Consider the following 23,182-nt stretch of genomic DNA (forward strand, 5'->3'; position numbering starts at 1 on the left):
AGCTGTTGAATCGTACGGCTACTTACGGTGGATAATACTAAGATGTAGCGAGACAAATTTCGAAGTCGGTTACATTTTAAGAAAGACAAAAATAAATATTTCCGATTACATTTCCGGTGACTTGACGCAACTGCGAGGCGGAAGCGCGCAGCGGCTGGACGCGTATGGACGTACAGTTAATCTGCAGTGCAGTCTGGGAGCTGTCACTCGTCTCGCTTTGTATCGTTTGGCCGCCGGCAGCTACTGATGCGCGCATCAGTGTTTATTCACCCGCCGCCCGACAACACAACGAGGAGTAAGAATATGTAGGCTACAACTACACGTCGTCTGCCTCCGAAGCCTTGTTGTCAAGGGAACTCGTGTGAACGGGAGACACCGGAGACAGCCGGGCCCTGCATCTCCAGCATTTAAACAACCTGCCACAGACCCTTACGTTAGCTAGCTCTACGGCCATATTATTGAAGTTGTCAGCTGTTTCTACTCAGCCAACCGGACTCATGATTGAATCACAGTTGCCGTCCTACATCGCGTAACGGTAAGCAATTAACGTTATATCGCCCTGATTTGTCAACGGTGTAATGTAACGTTATACGTTAGCGGAAGTCCCCTCACCTAGCTGGCCGCATGCTAGCTGCCGCGCTACTCGACTCTCCTCCCGCTAAACGCTAAACGCTAGTGGCACATTGGACACAATTCATCCCGGAGACAAACGTGCTTTTGTGCGTTTCTAATATGTGTTGTCTTTTTCTTCCTCCTGACGTGTTATCCGCCACGACAGGTGCGCGTACCTGCTCTCTGCAGGGTGATGCCTGACACCAGTGCTCGAGTCAGCGCAGACACACAAACACACGTTTAATCCCCCCCTGACATTCTTGAATAACGTTACAAGACCGCCCTCGGACGCTGCCGTTTCACGCGTGTACTTTTCAAACGTTTAACATGGCAGACTCCTTTCAGTGAATCCACGGCGTCTTCTTTTATCGCAGCAGGTGTGAGTAGTATTAATTAGTCACCGCCTGGCTACAAAGGGGCTCGAGCGCTCACTCACTAACTAACTTCTCGGCACTGAGTCATCAGCCGTGTAAATAGTTCCACCCTCGCTCGCTGTGTCTAATCAAGATCAAATGATATACTCGTGCATTTATCAACTCCCTTTTGAGAAGAGGGGCACTCGTAGCTAACACAGCGTGGCATGAGTAGTGTGTGAGAGTTGATGGACCCCCCCCTCATCCTCATCCAGCTTATCCTCGTGGATCGTATCCCTCCTTCTCCAAACACGTAAAACAGAGACTGTAAATGGCTGTTTGTGCCTTGTTCACTCTGCTGTACGTGACTCTTATAAAGTAGCCGTAGCGACACTCTGAAATGTACCACGTTGGACCATAACAGCCGTGTTTTTGATCTTCTGTTGTTTTTCAGTTGCGGTGTGATGCACGTACGTGTGCCTGGTGTATCACTTTAGCGCAATAACCACCCAGGAGAATGAACGCAGAGGAAGTGGAGCTGCTCAGTGACTCCAAGTACAGGAACTATGTGGCAGCGGTGGACAAAGCCCTCAAGAACTTTGAGTACTCCAGTGAGTGGGCAGACCTCATCTCTGCGCTGGGCAAACTCAACAAGGTGATGACACCCCCACCCCCCCCCCCCCCCCCCCCAAACACTGCTCTAGTTTACAAGCTGCACGTTTAGGTTCCTGCTCTGAAAGACAAAACGTGGGATGCACATTAGAAAAAGCAAGCGTTTTATTTTTAGCATGCAATGACAGGCAGTATAAAATCACATTTAATCTGCTCTCGCTTGAATTACACAGAGGAACGTCGTCCGTGTACACTGTTGTGAATGCACGCTTCATGTGCGCCATCTGTGTCTCAGGTTTTGCAGAATAATGCAAAATACCAAGTGGTTCCCAAGAAGCTGACGATAGGAAAACGGCTGGCCCAATGCCTTCACCCTGCGCTGCCCAGCGGGGTCCACCGCAAGGCCCTGGAGACCTACGAGATCATCTTCAAGATCATTGGACCCAAGAGGCTGGCCAAAGACCTCTTCCTATACAGGTGATCCTGTAGTTCCACTCGACACTGGCCACTAGTTTGCTGGACATAAAGTGTTCTGCTAGTATGAAAATAAATGATCTCTTTTTTTGTTTTTGTTTTGTTACATCACTCTAGCTCTGGGCTCTTCCCTTTACTCTCCAATGCCGCCATGTCTGTGAAGCCGGTGCTGCTGGGACTCTACGAGGCCTACTACTTGCCCCTGGGAAAGACTCTTAAGCCAGGCCTGCAGGGGCTGCTGACCGGGGTGCTGCCCGGCCTGGAGGAGGGCTCCGAGTATTACGACAGGTGAGAGGAGGCGTGATGGGAAAGGAAAAGACGCTTCTGATGTGCACACACCGGAGCTACCAGAACAGGCCGTTAGAAAAGGAATTGATTTCACTCAGTGTGAATGATAAATGAGATGTGACTCATTGCAAGATTGATGTTTCAAACTCAAGACAGACCTCTGGGTTTGGGGTTTGATTCCAGATGTGTGTGCTGTTTACATTTAGGTTCTCTAGAAATCTCAAGTTTTTCTATGGTCTTATCCATCTGTGTTGGTGATAGATTGACTTAATAAATAATAGTTGTGAAAGCTGTCTCGTATGTTACAAAAGAAGCAAATGAACACGTCTCGTCGGTGTGGCTGTTAATTAGTCTCCCGGCCTCTAGAGGGCGCCACCGTTACAGCTTAAGCTTATGTGGTAAAACCTTAAAATCGGTTTAGCAGGAAAGCACAGGTGAGACTGATTATTCCACAAATGGCTCCACTAATGTTCCTCTAAGCAAAGGTGGATGTGAAGCATCATTAGTTACATTATTAGAACAACTGTTCCTGGTACATGGCACAGAAAAGGCTACTTTTTGGGGTTGACATATAAAATGGTTTTTCATTAGTAGTTATTGATCAGATATGCAATATAGTACCGTCTTCATTTGAGTTTTACCAAAGATTATTTTTTATTATTTATTTATATTTTTGCCAAAATATGTCAAACATACAAGGAATTTGTCTCGGCGGTTGGTGCGTGACAGTAGACAGTGTAACAATAGACAACAAGACAGCAGTGCACAAGTAATAAAATAAAATGCTAATGCAATGGGTTAGTAGGATAAGGCTATGGGTTAGTATAGAATAAGAATAAAGTTAAAGTTAAAAAATATAAAAAAATAAAGTGCACTATCGAACAAGTGACAAGTGACGACAAAGTGACGAGTGAGAAATGACAGTTAAAGTGACATGTGCAGTGTGAAGGGGAGGGACCGGTGGAATGTCATAGTCAGTCAGTGGGGGACCGGCTCTGTTGATGAGCCCGACTGCCGACGGGAAGAAACTGTTGGTGTGGCGGGAGGTCTTAGTCCTGATGGACCTCAGCCTTCTGCCAGATGGAAGGGGCACAAACAGGTTTTGTCCGGGGTGAGCGGGGTCGGCTACGATCTTTTTAGCTCGCTTCAGAGACCTGGAAGCGAACAAGTCCTGCAGGGACGGCAGATTGCAGCCGATCACCCTCTCTGCAGAGCGGATGTGTCTCTCAATGTATTTTGTTTCATGATGTAATCGTACTGTGAGATGTTAGGTTGACCAAGAAGCACTAAAACCTGCGCAACTAAAGTATGACCAATACGTGTCGCCGACGCAACCAGCTAGAACATTCTCCCTGTGGTTCTTTAGGCCATGAAGACGATTACATTAGTGCCCTGAGTACTGACTGCACACACTTTCTGACACACTGTTAGTTAATCTATCAAAAACATGTAACAACAAGTATTCCTTTTCCATCTGGGTGCCAGCTTTGCTTGAGTAGCAGAAGTTCATTGTGCGGACGTGTGTGTTTTTGTCTCAAATGATCCCTTGTTTTTCACCAGAACCAACACCTTGTTGGAGAAGGTGGCAGCGGCGGTGGAGCAGTCGGCCTTCTACAGTGCCTTGTGGGGCAGCATCCTGACCAGCCCTGCCGTGCGTCTCCCCGGGGTGACCTTTGTCCTGCTACACCTCAATCGCAAGCTGTCCATGGAGGACCAGCTCTACGTCATCGGCAGTGACATCGAGCTCATGGTACGTGACCGTAGACCGCAATGCCAACGGCCTTACGGATTACGGAGTGAGAGAATTGTGTGCTCTTACACTGAAAAGGTTCTCAAACGACCAAAACCGTACCGCACCACCTTCCCCCAAAGCCACGTAGTGTCTGACAGATCTTTGACCGAGGCGTTCACAGTGCAGTGTTGTTTAATGCACTACTGATCCTATAAGTAGTGTAAGAATACGTGTTCAAGATTTGGAGCCTGGTCGGGGTTATCAAAAATTCAGCCGAATAACTTCTCTCGTTCTGGAAAATTTATTTGTCAGATCACAGGTCAAGTATCAGCGCTGCGTTTGCAAAGGCAGGAGCAGTTCAGGCAGCACACAGGCCGGAAGAACAACTAACATCAGCAAGAACATCATGTTTTATAACCCTGGAAAGACAGAGAAGGAAAGATTTCTATTGGCCCTAAACTGGCGTAGAGGAGGACCTTCCACCTCCCGCATCTAAAGATCCGGTCACATCAATGTCCAGACTCCTGACTTAACGTAAACATCGTAAACAGAGTGTGTATGTTGAACAGTGTTGGTGTGTCTCTAACCCCCCTTTGGCTGGTAAATCTTCTAGTTGACCCGCAGACCTTACATTCCTCAGCCAGGACATAAACTGACTCCCCATCCTGTCAGACTCGTGTCTGCCTGCTTGGCAGATCCTGCTTCCCCCCTTACCTAACTCTTAAATCAAGACAAGACAGCGAACCCTCAACTAAACCCATGAAAAGAACTTTTGATTATCAGTAGGCAATTTGATTAATAATGCGTCTCGGGTCTCACCAGGTGGAGGCGGTCAGTACCTCAGTCCAGGACTCCAGTGTGTTGGTGCAGAGGAGCACCCTGGACCTCATCCTCTTCTGCTTCCCCTTCCACATGAGCCAGGTAAGGAGAGCTGTGTCAGCCACAGTACGGTGATGATGATGATGTGTGTGTGTGTCTTACAATTACTAGAAGAAAGTATTCAATTGGCGTGTATAACTGTTCCTTGTGCATCCGCATGGGTTTGATCATGATGAGGCGCTGGTGGCTCATGCTGGCTGCTTGTTGAATTCTCCCCAAAACATTTCTGGACCTGTCAGGGCTGGAAGTGCGCACATGTGTAAGACACAAAATCACTCCAGTCATTTAAAAAAACCCTTCTTTGTTGTGTCCAGGCGACTCGCCCTGACATGATCCGGATCCTGTCAGCAGCTTTGCATGTGGTTTTGAGAAGAGACATGTCGCTCAACCGCAGACTCTACGCCTGGCTGCTGGGTGCGAAATACACACACAGGCACAGTACCGACATTGTAATGCACCAGGGTTCCAAAATACCATTTTATTTCTGTTGAGTGAATATTATATAGAGTATATTGTCGAGTTCAGAGAGGAATTTATATTTGGAGGAAGTCTTAACAAAACCAGAATACACCCATATGTGTGTTTTTGTGTGGCACATGCAGTGACTATTCTACTGTCTATCTGCTGCGGCCTTTGTCTTACTGCGTTTTCTCTTGTTTGCAACACTCTGTGGATGAACATGCTGGTAAGTGTCTGCATGGCTCAGGATGGACACTGTCTTTCCCCCTCCAAAGCAACAGTTGCAGTATTGCAATATGCCAGATTTGAGATCAACATAAGTGATACAAAACAAATAAAACTGTTAAATACTGTACAGTGGGATTCTGAGCCTTTCCTCCCCAATGAGTGGGATGAATTATCTTGCGTAAAGCTCCAACTAGTTGGACGTCATAGCAATTTGGCAAAGCTTCTAAAATGTTTATACTGTGGCTAGAATGTTATGTTCGCAAAAGCCATCAGGACGGGAACAAGAAGAAGCTTAACAGAAGATACAAATAAATTGTATATTGCCTTTATTAAATATAATAAATTTACCCACCCAAGATCCAAACTCAATTTCTGTCACTCCGGACCGGTCCTTTGCTTCTTGCCCTGTGCTTGCATATTCTGGATGTACATTTACACCTTCATGATTCCCGTGTCTTTTCACTTTGAAGGCTTCGACAACAACGGGGTGATAACAGGCCCCCGCAGCACCCGGCAGAGCAACCCGGAGGAGCATGCCAGCCGCTACTTCAACACCTTTTCTAAAGACATGCTTATCCAAGTGAGGCGTCAAGCTAACTGCAAAAAGAGAATGCTTTGATTGCTTTAAATGTACCTTCCGAAAACCCCCTCCTGAGACGTACAGTATGTCCATGTGGGGAGGACGCAGTGTTTGTTGGGAGTTTGGCACAGCCTGTTCTGTTTTGTCAGCCTCCCAATTTATCCGTTCGCTTTAATCTTTCTCCTCCTCCTCTGGGGTTTGCAAGTACGTCCTGCTTTCTTCTCCCACTCCCGATAGTGTCTTTTTGAAGGTCCCTGTCCTCCCAGTCTTTTACACTTGTGTAGTCTGTCCTGTCATGCTCGACACAGATGAGCATTGGAACGACAGGAGGGGGACAAACCGAGCTGACGGGAGCGAGAGGGGGGGAAAGCAAACAACGAGATATCAGGAGGGGAAGTTTTGTTTTTCAATGTGCTTATTCTTTTGTTTAATTATTTTTGTCCGCCATCTGCCCTGAAATGGCTATTGGAGTTCCCTTCATTGGGAGAGCGTTGGTACTACAGAGACAGTCTGTTCTTCACTTCACACCATTAAGTGGCAGACGAAGCGTGACACACACACACACACACACACACACACATGGGAAACATTTAAATTGGAAGGCAACTAGTTGTGCCAAATATCATAGGCAAAATAGTGTGGGAAAAATGCTCTTGAGTTGTGGGCTGTTTGTGTTTGCAGGCCATGGTGGGGATCTTGCAGGGCAGAGCCCGGGGCGGGGAAGAGGAGAGCGTCCTCATGCACGACCTCAAGCCATTTCGCATCCTCATCAGTCTGCTGGACAAACCGGAACTTGGTAACAAGTCTATGGATAGAGTCCATCAGTGTAGTTAGTGATGTCAACATGTCACACAGGCCAATAAATGTATGTATATATGTCTCCAGGTCCAGCAATCCTAGAGGATGTTCTGATCGAGGTGTTTCGGACTCTTCACACACAGTGCCGAACAGAGCTGGACCTCCAGAACCAGAGTCCCTTCAGTAAAGATCAGGCGCACCTCAGCAGGTCAGTATACGCAGCTGTAAATTGACCTTACATTGAAAGTTATGTTGTTGAATGGTCATAAAGTAACCATAAATAGTTTAATAATTTCAGCGTTACAATTTAAGTACCATAAACAACCGTAAAACATCTTTACAGCCTACTAACTGGCAAAACAAAAGTAGTGAAATGCATGCTTTAAGTTTATTAACGAAATGAGAAATTGCCATCAAAAATTATTTGAAATTTTGAACTTTAAGTGAGAAAATTGTAATATTTCTACACAATAAGCAACTTAAAACATTGCTGATAAGAGGATTCTGTTCATTATTTTTATCCACTCACACAAAGATGCTAACTGAACCTTCTGTCATAGTAAACTACGAGAGAACAAGAAGACAGCCGAACTGATTAAAACGGCCAACCTCCTCTTCAACTCGTTTGAGCCGTACTACATGTGGGACTACATCGCCCGTTGGTTTGAGGAGTGCTGCAGGTTTGTTTGTTCGTTCAAATTCATGTGTGCACAAGTACACAATCTGCCACGGACTAAATACCAGCGAGCAAAAGCTGTAGTTTCTCATGTTTCTCCAGCCATTTTAAGATGGTGATGCGTTATCCCGCCCCGGTGTTGTGTTGTTTTTGGGACACTGTTCAGCTGGTACCAGAACATGCGTTTCCCGCAACCATAACAGCAGAACTCCACTACTGACCTCAAACGAAATGGATCCAGAGGTTTACACTCTAGTTCACTGCTCAACATCTTGAAAAAAGCTACGGTTTGCTTGTTTTGCAGGAGGACAATGAACAGCAACACGCTTGCACCACGGCATGCTGGGAGCTTTGATCCTCCAGAGCTCTCATTGGTGGAGTTCTGTCAGCTGGTTGATTTCCTGCTGGATATCGTTTCTTTGGTGAGAACCATTTTCTTCTTTGCGCTGTCTTTCTGTCGGTTTTTCTCTTCTCTAACTTTCTTGCATCTATTTATCCCTCTGTCTTACTCACTATTTGTTTCTCTGTCCGTTTGCCATTTTGCTTTGTTTTTCTCAATTTGTCTTTTTGTCTCGTTTATCTGCCTTAATTTCTATTGCAGAATTTTTGTCTTCCCTTTTCTGTCATTGCGTTGACTCCACCATTAGACCTTTTTTTCCCCATTCATCATGTTTCCCTTCATGCTGTTGCCATTATTCAGTCTCCCTCCCCATATTTGAAAGTTTCATTTTAGAGATTTCAGTTTCCTCAAATTATTCCGTGTGTGTGTGTGTGTGTGTGTGTGTCCCTGTCCCTCCACCCCATCCGTTCTCTTCCTTCATCTACAGTCCCTTGTCTCCTGCTTGGGCTTTCCATCTCATTCTCAGTCTTCCATCCTCTTGGCTCACGCCCTTTTTTTTAAATCAATTTTTTTATTCCAGTTCTGGGATGTTTTTGCCATCATGATGGTGTGTGTGTGTTCACACCTCCTCTCTCGGGCATGTGTGCGTGTACACAGGTTCAAAAAGGCCTGTGTTTACTTGTCTATACAGAATTTGGAAACCCCTCACTCCTGTTTTACCCTCTTTAAATGCTTGACTGTCTCTGTGTGTATTTGCGTGACAAAGGGAACCTTGCGTTCCGTGAGTGTGTGTGTGTGTGAGCGAGAGCCGGATAGTGTGTTACTACACACCAGGTGTTGTGTGGCGTGCGCTCTGCTTGCTCCTGTCTGTTCAAACGATCTGCTCTTTCTCCTTAAGCCTACTAGAAGCATGAGGGTAATCTGCCAGGTAAAGTACTGTTCTTTCCTGCTTTTTCACCTCGCCCTGCTTCACTGAGGCTACGATAACATTTCTGCAACGTCCTGCAAACATCCGTCAGGCCATTGTTGTTCCTGCCCTGCTTCCAGTGATCATTTCAGACAGTCGTATTTAACACTAAATAAAATGATCCAGAGGAAGAAGTGGGATGCTAACAGTCGTTACATGTGGTGGAAACCGACCCCGGCTGTTTGGTGTGGACCTTGTGAAAATGAAATCTGCCCAGTGTTTTTTCTGTGTCTTCTGTTCAGCATGCATGCAGCTCTATGCTATTGCACTACTCACATATTTTTAAGAAATATGACTCCTCTAATTATCTTCATGATACGATAATTTCTATGATTTTATTTTATTTTTTATTTTTTTTGTATTTGGTTCTTAACATAACGTGTTTTGCTTGTCGAGTCAAAATACTGAGAAAGCGGCAAAAGAAGCTCTGGATCTGATCCAAGTGTGAAGAGCCTTTTCCAGGAAAATAATGACATAACATTAATATATACATATGCAGGTCATATACAATGATAATAAGCCTCGTATAGGTATATTTTTACTAGAATAAAATAAGCAAAGCATACAGTAAATGTATGATTGTAGGGATGTCTTGGGATAACTGTAAACACCTGAATCTTTGCATCTTAATTTTTAATATTCTTATTTAGAGGCTGGAACTGACATTCGTATAATGTATTTCTGATAATAAATTCGCATCTTAAAATGTTACCTCTGCCAGGTCACTTGTATGTTATTCATACTCTGATAAGAGATGTGATCATTCGAGGTTTCAATGTGTGTTTAATAATATTTAACCACGCAAACTATATATTTTTTTTAAATCAATAATTTTGAGTCAATTAAAGTCCCATATCGGCTTTAGTTAATGGCCGTAATTACATTCTATCAGGTTCACCACCTCCAAGATACCCAATAACTCCTCCACTCCCTCTGGTCCTAACTTCCCTTCTCCACGTCGCCAAAACATTTCCAGGAGACCTACATAGAGATCCAGACGGAGCACCTCCCTCAGTTGCTGCTGCGCATGGTGGCAGCTCTGACCGCTCACCTGCAGGCGCTGGGCCTCGGGGAGCTCACCCACTGCCTTCGTCTCTGCTCCAAGATCCTCAGCAAAGTTCAGCCCCCGCTGGTGTCCCCACTGGCCCTGCCGTCGGGCCCCCAGGCCCAGGGCCACTTGAACCCCACTGCCAATCGCTCAGACTCGGCAAGTGACGAGAGCAGGGGCAAGGAGGGCAAACAGGTGAGGAGAAGTGGGGGGGGGAATTGAAAGGGAAATGCACTTCTGCCACTTAAATCCCGATGGGATCAGTGTGTCTTGTCGCTCTAGTGGTCAGTTGGATATAGAAATTGTTCACAAGCTCCAAAACAAAAGTAACGCCCCTGCCATGCCAATATTGTACTTTGAACAAGCCTGCCAGCTGATGACTCTGTTTGCTCTCTGATCCTTTAAAAGTTCTTTTGATAAAAGCATGGACCCCGTTGCGGCCCAACTCTGAGCAAATCCCAGTTTGACCTACTTCCCCTACAAGTTACAGCCCAAAAGTCCATCAGATCAGGCTCTGATGGTGTGACCGGGTCCCTGAACAGTTGGCTGGGTGGTCCCACGACTGGCCCTGTCATGCAGCACTCCCTCGACGTGAGGCATTTGAAGCACGTTCAGACCGAATGCATTGTTTGGCCGTCCTGCTTCTCCTGGTCCCCGTCCAGCAGCCTGGTTGTTGAAGTGTTCAAGGGCTCAGTGAGGCGCAACTTTAGGTTCAGTCAAAGGGCCCAATGCTGGGTGATGGGCCGGGGCTGAATGGATTGAGGTAGGCCCAGGGGGGGGACAGAAGAGGGCATGCGTCGAAACGCAGAAGAAAGTTACCCGACAGCTGAGCCCGGCTCGCCTTCCCTCTCCGAGGAATAAGAAGAGTAGACGAGCAAGCGATGCCTCATGGGTGAGCCCCATCCGTTGGAGTGGAAAACATTTCACATACATGCACTGAATACTTACTGCAACCCCCCCACCACCACCACCACCCACCCCGGGGGAGATACAGAGAATCTGCTGTCTAACGTGCCATCTGAGTCCAGGCCCCAGAGTGTGAAGGCTGCCTCTATCAGAATGCTTTGCCCTCAGGCTCCTAAGGGCTGAATGTCACAAATGGCAGAAAGAAGTCCCTCTTGTCGAGCCCAACAGCTGTGTGTACATTGTCGCTGTGACTAATTGTAAGGTATGCATTTACTGAATCTATGGGATATAGTCTTCAGGCTGATTCTGGATCAGGATGCAGCACATGTAAGCTTATATTTTTCATCTCAATCTAACATTAGGAAACATAAAATACACTCAATTTAGTTGTTGTTATCATGCAGGTTTCTTGTGCAGTGGTCCAGATGTTGATTTTGTGTAAAGCATGCATTGCATTTAGGTGCACAGTTACTGTTCATGCTGCTTGCTCACTGGGAAAGACTCAGTGGGACACGTAAGCAATTTAGCCACATTCTAGGTCTTTTGTTTCTCCACTCTCCTCCTCACGCATCCTTTTTTTCCTCCTGCAGGCTTTGCCTTCCACTCTGGAGCGAGGCAGTGGGGAGGTGTTTGATGACGGGAAAGTCCCCCCCAGCAAAAGCGAAAGTGGCTTCACAGACTTTGTCCAGTACCACTGCAATGGCCCGGATGAGACGGAGCAAAGCCCTCACCCCCACACAGCGGGCAAAACGGGCCGGCGCGCATCAGGCCCATCGCAGAACAAGCCTCTGGACAAACCGGTCATGCAGTGCTGCCTGGAGCACTTCCAGCAGTTTCTCTCCCGACTCATCACCTTGTATATTACGCCGGGGCAGGCGGACAAAGCTGAGGGTGAAAGAGGTGAGATCATGAAATCGGAGCCCCCGGTTTCAGAAGGCCCCCAGCCCACTGGTCATACGGACTCGTGCTCAGAAGCAGGGTTGGTCAAGAGGGAATTGGTTGCTGCCTTCACCGCTGCCTGTCAACTCTTCCTGGAATGCTCCAGTTTCCCTGTGTACATCGCAGAGGGCAATCTCAAGTCCTCACCCTCACAGGAAGAGCAGTTCGGTGAGTTTGGTTACATTTGCTCCTTCTTCCTGGTATTCCCACTGTCCGCAAAATGTTTGCCATTCAAACTGTTATAATAAGTAGACAGTGATCATGGTTTTCAGTGGAATATCTACCCACTGTTTTGATGTATACAAGGTGTTTTTAATATGGATTAAACAGCAGCAATACACCATAATCAATGGTAGGGATAGTAAGAGTATTGTTAAGATGTATAGCTGTGTTCCAGCTTTTAGGTCCAATTCATGACATGAATACTTTCTATCTGCCTTCAATACAGTCAGCGAGCAGGTCGGTCTGCCAGTGTGGTTGCAAACACTGATGGATGCCTGCTGCCTGGCCAGTGACTTCAGCCTGCAGGGCGTGGCCATCTCCCTGATCATGGACCTCGTGGGACTCACCCAGTCGGTCGCCATGGTGACCGCTGAAAGCGTTGCATCCGGGGGCAGCTCAGACTCCGCCCAGCCGATGAGCCCCAGCCAGGGTCGGGTGGCTGTCGTCATCAGGCCACCACTCACTCAGGGAATCCTAAAGTATATCGCTGACAAGACCAACTTCTTTAAGGTACAGTTCATCTTTAGCACACAGTGGAAAATATTCTTTTTGGATGGTGTTGACCCAGTTAAATCTCCCTCCTACCCCCCCCCCCCCCCCCCCTCCCTCCTCCCACCTAGAGTGTAGCTCTGATCTTATGGGACCAGTTGAGTGAAGGAACTCCTCAGCACCATCAACGCAGCGTGGAGCTCTTCTACCAGCTCCACAACCTGGTGCCTTCCTCCAGCATCTGTGAGGACGTCATCAGCCAGCAGCTCATGCACAGAGACAAAGTTAGTACAGTGGACACTCTACATCTACCACGAAAGAGATGCACACGCTTCAGCAATATCTGTCAATGAAATTCATGGTCACGCACGTTTCGCTTTCAGAGAATTCAGCTGGAGGCCCACGTGAAGTTCTCCGTGCTGTGGCATTTGACGAGAGATTTGAACATCAACAAATCCTCGCCTTTTAATCGGACCTTGGACAGGTATACGGCCACATTGAACTGTTTTTTGCAGTAGTTTGTATCAAGAAGGGCCCGTCTTGTGATTTTCGTTTCACTTTGTCCTTCACAGATCTCTGTTCATCATGCTCGACAGTCTGAGCTATTGGGATCCGTGCACTAGCGCCGTTGGCCGGGCTTGGCTAAATCAGGTTCTGCAGAGACATGATATTGCTCGGGTTTTAGAGCCTCTCCTGCTAGTTCTGCTCCATCCCAAGACCCACCGAGTATCCATCCAGAGGGTGCAGGCGCAGCGCCACTGGGCCCAGGTGTGCCCTGAACCACATGAACAGGAGCCATCAGAAGCCCTCTACACCAGGGACTCTGGCTTCTCAGACAGTAAGCAAATGCCAGTAAAACTGCCTTTTTTAGTTGCACTGCCATGTATGGCGTACCTGCTTTCCACATAGACTGTTTGTGATCCACATATTCTCTTCTCTCTTTCATCTTTTCAAGACTTTGGTCACATCCCAGGGGAGATGGGGACGCAAGAGGAGCTCCGAGGACTGGTGATGGGGGACATGGAGCCGTTCTGTCTGACTGTCAACCCCCTGAGCGACAGCCTGTCCTTGCTGAGCCTGAGCAGTGAGAACTTGCCACTAGCTGGTGAATATCACCCCGCGGCACAACAGGGGGAGCTCCAGAGCTCCGCGTCCAGTGGTTCTCAATCGTCTACAGTGGAAAACTGCAGCTTTGAGGAAGCCGAGGTTGACCCAGTCAATGGCTCGGAGCAACAGCCTGGTTCTTCTTGTGACATGTCCGAGGACTCGATAGAGAACGCAGTGTCTTCTGTTATGAAAGACCTGATAGATCGTGTTTCCAGTTTAGCAGACGAGGGATCCTTTTTTGAAGTCTCGTCTCAACATGAAAACTGGCTCCAGACAGACACAGACAGCACTTCCTCAGAAGCCTCTACTGGTCCCTGTCAGGACTCCGTACCTCCTCCGGGCTCCAACAGCCAGACTCTACCTGAGATGCTGGCTGGAGGCACGCTGGAGTTCCTCCATGTCTCGCGGGCTGACCTGTCTGCGGAGGACGAGCACAGAGAAGGAATCACCCGTCACAGCTCTTCACCGTCCATTGTCACGCTGCCGGATGGCTTCGACCCCGCCACCCTGGACCACAACCTGCAGGTGGACGACCCCCAGGCCCGCAAACGTAGCCACAGCAGCACCCAGCTCAGCCTTAAAGGGAAGATCATGGAGAGGCTCTCGGACAAATCCACTGGGGCCAAGCCCAAGATCAAGAAGGCCAAGAGGAAAGAAGAGGCGAAGCAGCGAAAGATGGCAATTCAAGCTGAAAAACTGCGCCCGACCAGTATATTTTTCGGGGACAGCTTGGATCTAGAGAACTGGTACAGCTGTGGGGAAGGTGAGGTGTCAGAGATTGAGAGCGACAGCGGATCCCCCAGCGCGGGGTCCGTTGGGACCTCCGGGGACGTCAGTGTCACAGAACGCAGATCATCCTCTGCCCCGCCTCGTTTTAACATCCATCCTCTCTACCAGCACGTTCTGCTCTACCTCCAGCTGTACGACTCCTCCCGGGCGCTACACGCCCTGTCGGCCATCGCGTCCATGCTCAGAGCCGCTCCCTCAGGGTTTGTGAGTGCCATCTCCACCACCAGCATCAACAACACCTACACTCCGCAGCTGTCCTTGCTCCAAAACCTCCTTGCCCGCCACAGGGTCTCCGTCATGGGCAAAGACTTCTACTGCCCCATCTCCCAGGACTCCCACTCCCACTCATTCCGCAGTGCCATGTACCTGGAGATCATCATCTCCCTCTGTCTGTACTTCCTGAGAAGCTACTACTCTGCCCACCTGACCGCTGGCCCTCAGGACCTGGCGGGGAACCGGGCCATGCAGCTGACCAGCGTCGAGGTCCTCACGCTCCTTTTCAGCGAGCTGGTCAAAGTCACAGGTGGCTCCGCCAAGGGCTTCGCGAGTTTCATCAGCGACGTCCTCTCCAAGTGCAAAGTCCAGAAAGTGGTTCTCCATTGCCTGCTCTCCTCCATATTCAGTGCCCAGAAGTGGTACGAGCAGAAGGTGGCAGGAGCGAACGTGGCCACGGTGGAGGAAGGTCTGTCCGAGGACAGCGTCATCAACCTGTCAGAGGACCAGATAGACAGCTGCAGCGCCGTCCAGTCTCAGCTGCTCCGACTGCTGCAGAGCCTGGTCGTTCTGGAGCACAGGGTCCTGTTGCCAGCTGAGGAAGGAGGAGAAGGGGGACCCGTGGGAGGAGGCGTGGGAGGCGTAGGAACGGCCGGCGCTGCTGGGGCCGGGTTCGAGATGCTGGGTGGCGAGGTGGAGCATGTCAACCCTCAGCAGCCAATGACATCACTGCAATACCTCCACGGCCAGCCGATCACAGCGCAGGGTATGTTCCTGTGCGCCGTGATCAGGGCGCTGCATCAGCACCATGCATGTAAGATGCATCCCCAGTGGATAGGACTAATCACGGCCACTCTGCCGTACATGGGGAGGGTGCTGAGGAGGGTGGTAGCCTCGGTCACTCTGCAGCTGTGTAGGAACCTGGACAATCTTCTCCATCAGTACCGCTACGAGACGGGACTAACTGACACCAGGTATTGACATTTCTTTGGATCTTACAGATAAGCTGTGTTATTCTAACACACTGACACAGGCAGTCCTTGTAATAAAGCTTAGTGTTTGGCCAGCAGATGGCACTCTAGACCACAGGATGCAATGGCTGTATAGCACATCATCATCATCATCATCCTTCTCTCTCATGAATCAGTTGTGATCAAAGTGTTTGGCATTCAGAATTTTGCATGTATATTTTTTTTCAACATATTTCTTAATAATTGCATACTATGTTCCAGACCACAGTGGATGGCTCTCTGCATCCCTCCTGACCTAATTCTGACAGTGTTGGAGGGGGTGACAGCCATCATCCATTACTGCCTGCTGGATCCCACTTCCCAGTACCACCAGGTGAGGGCGCCGAGCACCAACAAGTTGCTCCTTCAGTCCACTGTGATTGTTTTCAACCTCTGCGCACATACTCATGAATATTAAGGAATATATGAATGCAGGCATTCTTATATCGTAATTCTTATTGCAGTTTATTAATATTTTTGAGTAATTACTTATTAATATATGCTTGATGTGATCTACGTCTGTGCACAATGTCTTAGCACCATGCAGTACACTGACTGTCTTGTTGCACAATCTGCCTCTCAGTTACAAGTGAGCGTTAACCAGAAGCACCTGTCGGAGGCTCGATCAGGCATCCTTTCCATCCTCCACACCATCATGTCTTCTGTCACCCTGTTGTGGAGCGTCCTCCACCAGGCAGACAGCTCCGACAAGCCAGCGGCTGCGTCTGCTGCCTCTACGTCCAACATCAACCTGGGCTCCACTAAGGTAACAGGCAATGTTAAAGGTTACATATTATTAATCAAAGACTTAGCCAAGTAGAAGAACTGCAATGGTAGCTCACAGAAAATTTTCAGAGGTGTGATGTTTGGACAGCCAGGCCAAAAGTATTCTGTATTACTTTCTGAGAAAGTAATATTGCTCCTTGTGAAACTGGCAATCATACAAATAGCAGTAAGAACTGAATCTCAATATTGAGATTAAATGTTACTTCTTTCACAGCTCTGATTTTTATTGCCCTTGTCCAGATGATATTATTTCTCATTTTTCTAGAGGTGGCTGTTTTAATTTTTCAATGAGCTGATATAGTGATTTGAATCCTCTACAGAACATAAGCTGTTTGTATGCACTGAAATTTCCTCGTGGCAGTATGGCCTGTAAGAAGCCGTTTGTATTGTGAATCCGACCTTACCTTCTTGCTAACATCTGTTCTTCAGAACCTGCGGCAGCAAATCCTGGAGCTGCTGGGTCCGATCTCCATGAACCACGGCACTCACTTCATGGCCGCAATCGCTTATGTTTGGAATGAGCGGAAACAAGTCAAAACTCCGGTCCGAAATAAGGTGGGTGTTCTGAAAAACGGTGGTTAAGGAAAAGGTAAGCGCTCCCGGGCATCTGTCCAGAAGGCAAACCTTTGACAGATTTCATTTACTTTCTGGTATATGTAGCAAGCATCAAAATGTATTTGAAGAGTGACCGTAACAGCGAGCTAAAGCGCATTGTTCCATGTGACTTTAATGTTTGCCTTGTCTTCCAGGTGATCCCTTTAGCCAGTGAGGAACAGCTGCTGCTGGTGGAGCTGGTTCGCTCAGTGAGCGCCATGCGCACTGAGACGGTCATGCAGACGGTCAAAGAGGTCCTGAAGCAGCCGCCTGCCATTGCAAAGGACAAGGTTGTTGTTGGTTTGCAATTTTTAAGTCAATTTTTTGATACCCATTTCCTTTCACCTTGTTCATGGTCGTTCATGACACTAATATTTGCTTCCCCACAGAAGCACCTCTCTCTGGAGGTCTGCATGCTGCAGTTCTTCTATGCGTATGTCCAGAGGTGAGTTTACTGCACACAGCAGTGTATATGTTAATAACCCATGCTTTACTTTTTGTAGACACCGTGTCGGCCTTCTAACCGCTTTACTCTGCATTCATGGTCTCTTGTGTCCTAGGATCTCTGTGTCCAGTTTAGTTGACAGCTGGCCATCTCTGCTGGCGCTGTTGAAGGACTCCATACCGTTGGGCCTGCCCGCCCCCGGACAGTTTCTCATACTCGGGTCGGTTTCTCTTCCTTTTGCATCTTTTAAGTGTGGTGCTGATGTGCCAATTTACTCAAATCTGGGTATAACCTGTGCAACTATACTTTAGTAGATGTTGGTCTGAGTTAAATGGTCAGTGTGGTTCTGAATGAACAAATCATTCACTGGAGATTTGACCTTCCTTGACTTTCTTGTTGCTTTCTCTAGAGTTCTAAATGAGTTCATTCTGAAGAATCCAAATCTGGAGAGCAAGAAAGACCAACGGGAGCTGCAGGTAATTACTGCAGCCACCTTGTCTGCTATTCATCTCTCAATTGTGTCCATCAAGGTATTTCATTTCCTTTTAAAGAACATACTTTAACACACAGTAACCTCGTCTTACTAACAAGTTGTACTTTCATGTCACCCTGTGAAGTCGCCGCGGTTGTGATGAACTCAAGTGACTGTATGTAACTGGCGTGTTTAGGACGTGACCCATAAGGTGGTGGAGGCCATCGGGACCATCGCAGGCTCCTCTCTGGAGCAAACCACGTGGCTGAGGAGAAACCTGGAGGTGAAGGCCTCCCCCCAGATAGTCGTGGATGGAGCCAACATGGAAGCTGATGTAGAAGGTGCGCTGCTGTTTATAACGACTTACTGCTCTGGAGAGTCCCTGCGTCATTGAATAACATGCAATGCAATATCATTTGTGAAAGTCTAGTTTCAACGGATCCTAAATCCATTCTAAAGAAAATTGTGCACAGAAAAACCTTTTTTCTGCCTGATTTAAGATGAGTCTCTCTGTTCTGACGCATGACTGGTTCATTCAAGAGGCAATCTTTATCAGTTGTTGACTAATATGAACGTGAGACTGAGGGGTCAAATTGGAGCACTTAGATTCTGGTGCTTCAGCATGGCAGTGTTAATCATTTTCCTGCTGTACAGCTGCTGCTAACGTTTGGTATGTGTGTTTTGTAGATTTAATGCTCACAGTGATGGAGGCCTCCAGCTTCACTCCATCAGTGTACAGCGTTCACGCCCTCACACTATTGTCCGAGGTAAAGCATTCTGCTTGTTATTTCTATTCATCTCTGTGACATCTTAAGCTTCTCGCTCACATTTGCCAGCAAGGTTTAGTCCACTAAACACCGCAGCTCCTTATAGCGCATTTACAACCACCTGCCCACCTTCACTTTTAGAATTATTAGTGGCCCGGTGAATGCTTTGTGTGGAGCTGTAAGTGAGCTGCACCATCTAAATAAGAGGCTACTGTCATTTAGATTAAGGTGGAGCTAATTCTGCAGATGGTGCTTCACTGCTTTTTCTGCTTTTTTGCAGTTGATGGATTAATGTGCTCATTCAAAGCAATGCATCAAGCCAATTCTGCAGTGCACTTTCTTTATACTGTTTGTTGGTGCAGCGGTTTACTGTATATACAGTATATACTCAATAGTTCAACAAATGCCTACGTTGTACTTTGAACAGGTAACAACTAAAGACTGACATGAGTGAATGCTGACTTCATTTCTTAGGTGCTTGCTCATCTGCTGGACATGGTGTTCTACAGTGACGAGAAGGAGAGGGTGATCCCACTGCTGGTTAATATCATGCACTACGTTGTGCCCTACCTCCGCAACCACAGGTGGGGATGCCCTTCTCCCCCTTTTTTCATATTTTGGGTGAAATGGTAACAGTTAACATCCTCACCGTGGGATGGCATTAACTGGGTAATACATGAAATGTCTTTGTTGCATGTTTCCTGCTCCTTCTGGCAGTGCTCACAACGCCCCCAGCTACCGGGCCTGCATCCAACTGTTGAGCAGCCTAAGTGGGTACCAGTACACCCGCCGCGCCTGGAAGAAGGAGGCCTTCGACCTCTTCATGGACCACACCTTCTTCCAAATGGACTCCTCTTGTGTCAGCCAGTGAGTAGGAGAGGGAACATTGTAGTTAGAGTAAATGTTAACTATAAAAGAGAGCGAGAGAGAATTGACTAATATAAGGATATTGGACCCAATAACTTGAAAGAGGCTGAGCATAATTGTATTAATTGCTAATGAACTGTACTTGTCTCATCTATCAATCCATCCACTGTATCCATCCAGTGTAATCTAACAAATCTTGGAGATTGACCCATTTTGGATTAGAAATGAATAAAAAACCTAGAAATGGATAAGAAGCATGGCCTTGTGTGCCCTGTCAGTACGCACATCTAATAGTAATAACTAATTGGACATTTATTAGCAGTCTCCGCATTTGTTGAAAAGGTCCAAAAAAGAACTCCGATGCCAGAGATTCATTAAAGTCAAAAACCCATTGACATAAGTGTTGCATCAACAGACTCTTGGAATGGTGCATCTTGTTTCTGGAAATCAGTTGATTGTGTTTGTTATTTAAGTACTTACTCTAAATTTCCGAATCTTTCAGCTGGAGAGCCATCATTGACCACTTGATGACTCATGACAAGACCACATTCAGAGACCTCATGAGTAAGCTTTGGTTACACACCGTTCAGCACATTGTACATTTTCTTTCTAACATTTACAGGGCCATCTTTCGCCAGTTCGCCTAAAATAAATAATAAAAATGTGTGTGTGTGTGTGTGTGTGACATAGCTAATGCCCAATATCACAAATTTCCTATTTTCATCAATTTTAGCTTTAAAACCTAGAAGACCTTCTATCCTTTTGATCATTCCTTTGGATAGTAGTATTTACTTGTTAAATGGATACTAGATGGACAGACATTGACTGTGTGCTCCCCTTCAGCTCGGGTGGCTGTAGCTCAGAGCAGCTCTCTGAGTCTGTTCACTAACAGAGATGCTGAGCTGGAGCAGAGAGCCATGCTGCTCAAACGCCTGGCTTTCACCATCTACAGCAGTGAAGTGGACCAGTACCAGAAGTACCTGCCTGACATACAAGGTAAACGCTGCGCTGTATTCTACATGCACCCGTGTCGTATACTGAGGTCTATACTTGGTTTATTCACCTGCATATTTAACTGAGCTGAGCAGATACTTAACGGTTTGTGTGTTTTCAGAGCGTCTGGTGGAGAGCCTGCGTCTGCCGCAGGTGCCCATCCTTCATGCTCAGGTGTTCCTGTTCTTCAGAGTGCTGCTGCTGCGCATGTCCCCCCAGCACCTCACCTCGCTGTGGCCGACCATGATCACTGAGCTGGTGAGACCTGGACGTCGCTGACTGCAGGCGTTCTCCCTTTCGGCTCACTTGTTATCTTTCCATTGTTCTTCCTTTCAGCCCTTTCCAAATATTTTATTTACACTCATTTACACATTCTACATGTGTTTCCCTGCAGGTTCAGGTGTTTCTTTTAATGGAGCAGGAGCTAACGGCAGATGAAGACATATCAAGGTGTGTTGTCTGTTCATAATACAGAGTTGGAGCGCAGCATAATAAATTCACTTCTGCCTGTGTGATTTATCCTCTCCTGTCCTCCCATAGGACGTCAGGGCCGTCTGTGGCCGGCTTAGAGACCACCTATTCTGGTGGGAATGGCTTCTCCACCTCCTACAACAGCCAGCGGTGGCTCAACCTCTATCTGTCTGCCTGCAAGCTCCTGGACCTGGCTCTGGCCCTGCCTCCCGAGAGCCTGCCTCAGTTTCAAATGTCAGTGCAGACGAGCCTTGTTCACAGTTGCCTCTGTGATTGGTTTATGGAACCTGTTTCAGAGATAATTAGCTAAAAATGCCAGCCTGCCACCATTTCGTACGGACGAATGCATGAATCCTTTAAAACTCTGACTTATTAATTTGATAACTCGTGTATTCCTGATCGTGTCCTGTCTCATTACAGGTACCGCTGGGCTTTCATCCCAGAGGCTTCAGACGATTCAGGATTGGAAGTGAGACGCCAGGGGACTCACCAGAGGGAGTTTAAACCCTACGTGGTCCGACTGGCCAAGCTGCTGAGGAAACGAGCCAAGGTATCCCACCCCCCTCTGCCCCCTGGGTACACAAAGTTATTAAAATGTGAAATGACATGAGAGTACGCGCAGTTCCAGCTCCAGACCATTTCATTTCAGAAAGACGCATACATTTTTCTAATACATTTCCCCTTCCCGTAGAAAAACCCAGAGGAGGACTGCTCCACCCGCACGCTGTCCTGGGAGCCGGGCCACCTGATGCTGACCCTCTACGTCATCCGCAGCATGGAGCAGCTTCTGCCCTTCTTCAACCTGCTCAGCCAGGTGTTCACCAGCAAGGCCAGCTGCCGCACGGGCCCCGCCTACGCCCACAACCCCGCAGACGGCTCCTTCCCCGGCCACAAGGAGGGCCACAAACTGGAGAGCCAGAAAGTCTTCTGGAGTCGAGCTCGACAGAACATCGAGGAAATGGTGGAAAAGGACTTTCTAGAAGGACTCATCAAGACGTGAAAACGCACACACAGGGAGGAGGGAGGACAATTAACACGCAATTTATCAACACTAGTGAAAAATCCCCAACTTGTACATTAAAGAACAAGGAAAATACAAATCGGGAAAATATAGTTTGTACATTTTTTTTTTGTATTTATGATTATTTCACTTTTTAAATACTATTGTATTTCATTTTAATTATTTGTATATATGGAGCAGCTTTGACGACTGACTTTTAACATTTTATGTGAATCCTTTTGAACAAAGTGAAGATGCTGTGCCATTCCATATCGACGTGACTTAATAAAGATTTGTAATGGGAGGGCAAGATGTGACCTCACTGTTGTCATGAGATTAAAATTGAATTGACACTATGCACGTGCTCTAGTGTATCTTCTAATTATGTTTTGTTTGGGATTACAGGTATTGTGTCTATGTGGCTGGCTGTGTCCATATGGCTAGACAGATTTAGCACATCTAACTATCAAGCACGTCAAACAGCCCTTTTTAACTGCACGCATTTTGACTTGTTATAGGTGGAAGACACTCATCCTCCAAATGTCTGTGACAGCATTTAGTCAACCCGCTTCCAAAATCTGAAACCGCTAAATGGAATTCCTCCGTTACCCCTGTGCCTTTCCTGCTGTGACACGTTGTGTCCTCCGCGATGAAGACCTGAGCTGCATGCGTTGATGTGGTCAATGGCACATACTTGACTGTTCACAGCTTGTATTTGACAGCAATAGTATTTTCAGGTCATGATATACAATGTTAAAGATTAAACCAGTGGGTCCCAACCCGTTTGCTCCCCTACAAATAATTGTTAATAAAGTACAATATGGTAGATGTTTGTGTAGCGGAACTTCTTCTTGGTCCATGGGAGGAGAACCATGCAGTAAACTAGCAAACAATACATGGTTGTTCAAGTAGTTTATGATGGTTCAAATTTAAAAAATATTTTTTTCAAACTTTTAAAGCACAAACTACAAAATATGTGTAAGAAATTACTCCGTTGAATATGATTGAAACGTTATGATTTCAATCTATTGCCTTCGTAGAAAAGGTTAAATGTCATTCAATTGAT

At 47.1% G+C, this 23,182-nt stretch overlaps 1 protein-coding gene across 4 annotated transcripts; it reads left to right on the forward strand.

Annotated features, from left to right (window-relative positions):
- The first annotated feature begins 119 nt into the window (after positions 1-119).
- dop1a (DOP1 leucine zipper like protein A) lies at positions 120-22,472 on the forward strand. Of its 4 annotated transcripts, none has more exons than XM_040165901.2 (38): positions 124-535; positions 1,420-1,620; positions 1,873-2,054; positions 2,169-2,339; positions 3,900-4,089; positions 4,894-4,992; positions 5,265-5,364; positions 6,108-6,217; positions 6,899-7,013; positions 7,103-7,223; positions 7,576-7,695; positions 7,996-8,113; positions 8,930-8,959; positions 9,975-10,241; positions 11,543-12,059; positions 12,340-12,623; positions 12,734-12,886; positions 12,986-13,086; positions 13,175-13,440; positions 13,558-15,685; positions 15,944-16,055; positions 16,305-16,487; positions 16,937-17,062; positions 17,257-17,391; positions 17,491-17,546; positions 17,662-17,766; positions 17,956-18,022; positions 18,215-18,359; positions 18,706-18,785; positions 19,260-19,369; positions 19,503-19,652; positions 20,155-20,216; positions 20,496-20,648; positions 20,767-20,903; positions 21,040-21,095; positions 21,186-21,350; positions 21,537-21,666; positions 21,808-22,472. In XM_040165901.2, the coding sequence occupies exons 2-38, from the start codon at positions 1,483-1,485 to the stop codon at positions 22,114-22,116; spliced, it is 7,491 nt and encodes a 2,496-aa protein (XP_040021835.2). In that variant the 5' UTR covers positions 124-535; positions 1,420-1,482; the 3' UTR covers positions 22,117-22,472. The 4 variants fall into 4 exon arrangements, with proteins under 4 accessions (XP_077951544.1, XP_040021835.2, XP_077951543.1 ...); XM_078095417.1 differs by having other exon boundaries at positions 6,135-6,217; XM_078095418.1 differs by lacking the exon at positions 8,930-8,959 and having other exon boundaries at positions 120-535.
- Positions 22,473-23,182: the final 710 nt, after the last annotated feature.

This window comes from Gasterosteus aculeatus, chromosome 20 (assembly GCF_964276395.1).
Source record: "Gasterosteus aculeatus chromosome 20, fGasAcu3.hap1.1, whole genome shotgun sequence".
Lineage (NCBI taxonomy): Eukaryota > Metazoa > Chordata > Actinopteri > Perciformes > Gasterosteidae > Gasterosteus > Gasterosteus aculeatus.

Bases quoted from the DNA above. Each gene is read 5' to 3' on its own strand.
- dop1a (XM_040165901.2), top strand. From the start codon at position 1,483: ATGAACGCAGAGGAAGTGGAGCTGCTCAGTGACTCCAAGTACAGGAAC. The intron at 7,014-7,102 runs GTAACAAGTCTA...ATATGTCTCCAG, and splicing joins GCTGGACAAACCGGAACTTG to GTCCAGCAATCCTAGAGGAT. The intron at 12,887-12,985 runs GTTAGTACAGTG...TTTCGCTTTCAG, and splicing joins AGCTCATGCACAGAGACAAA to AGAATTCAGCTGGAGGCCCA.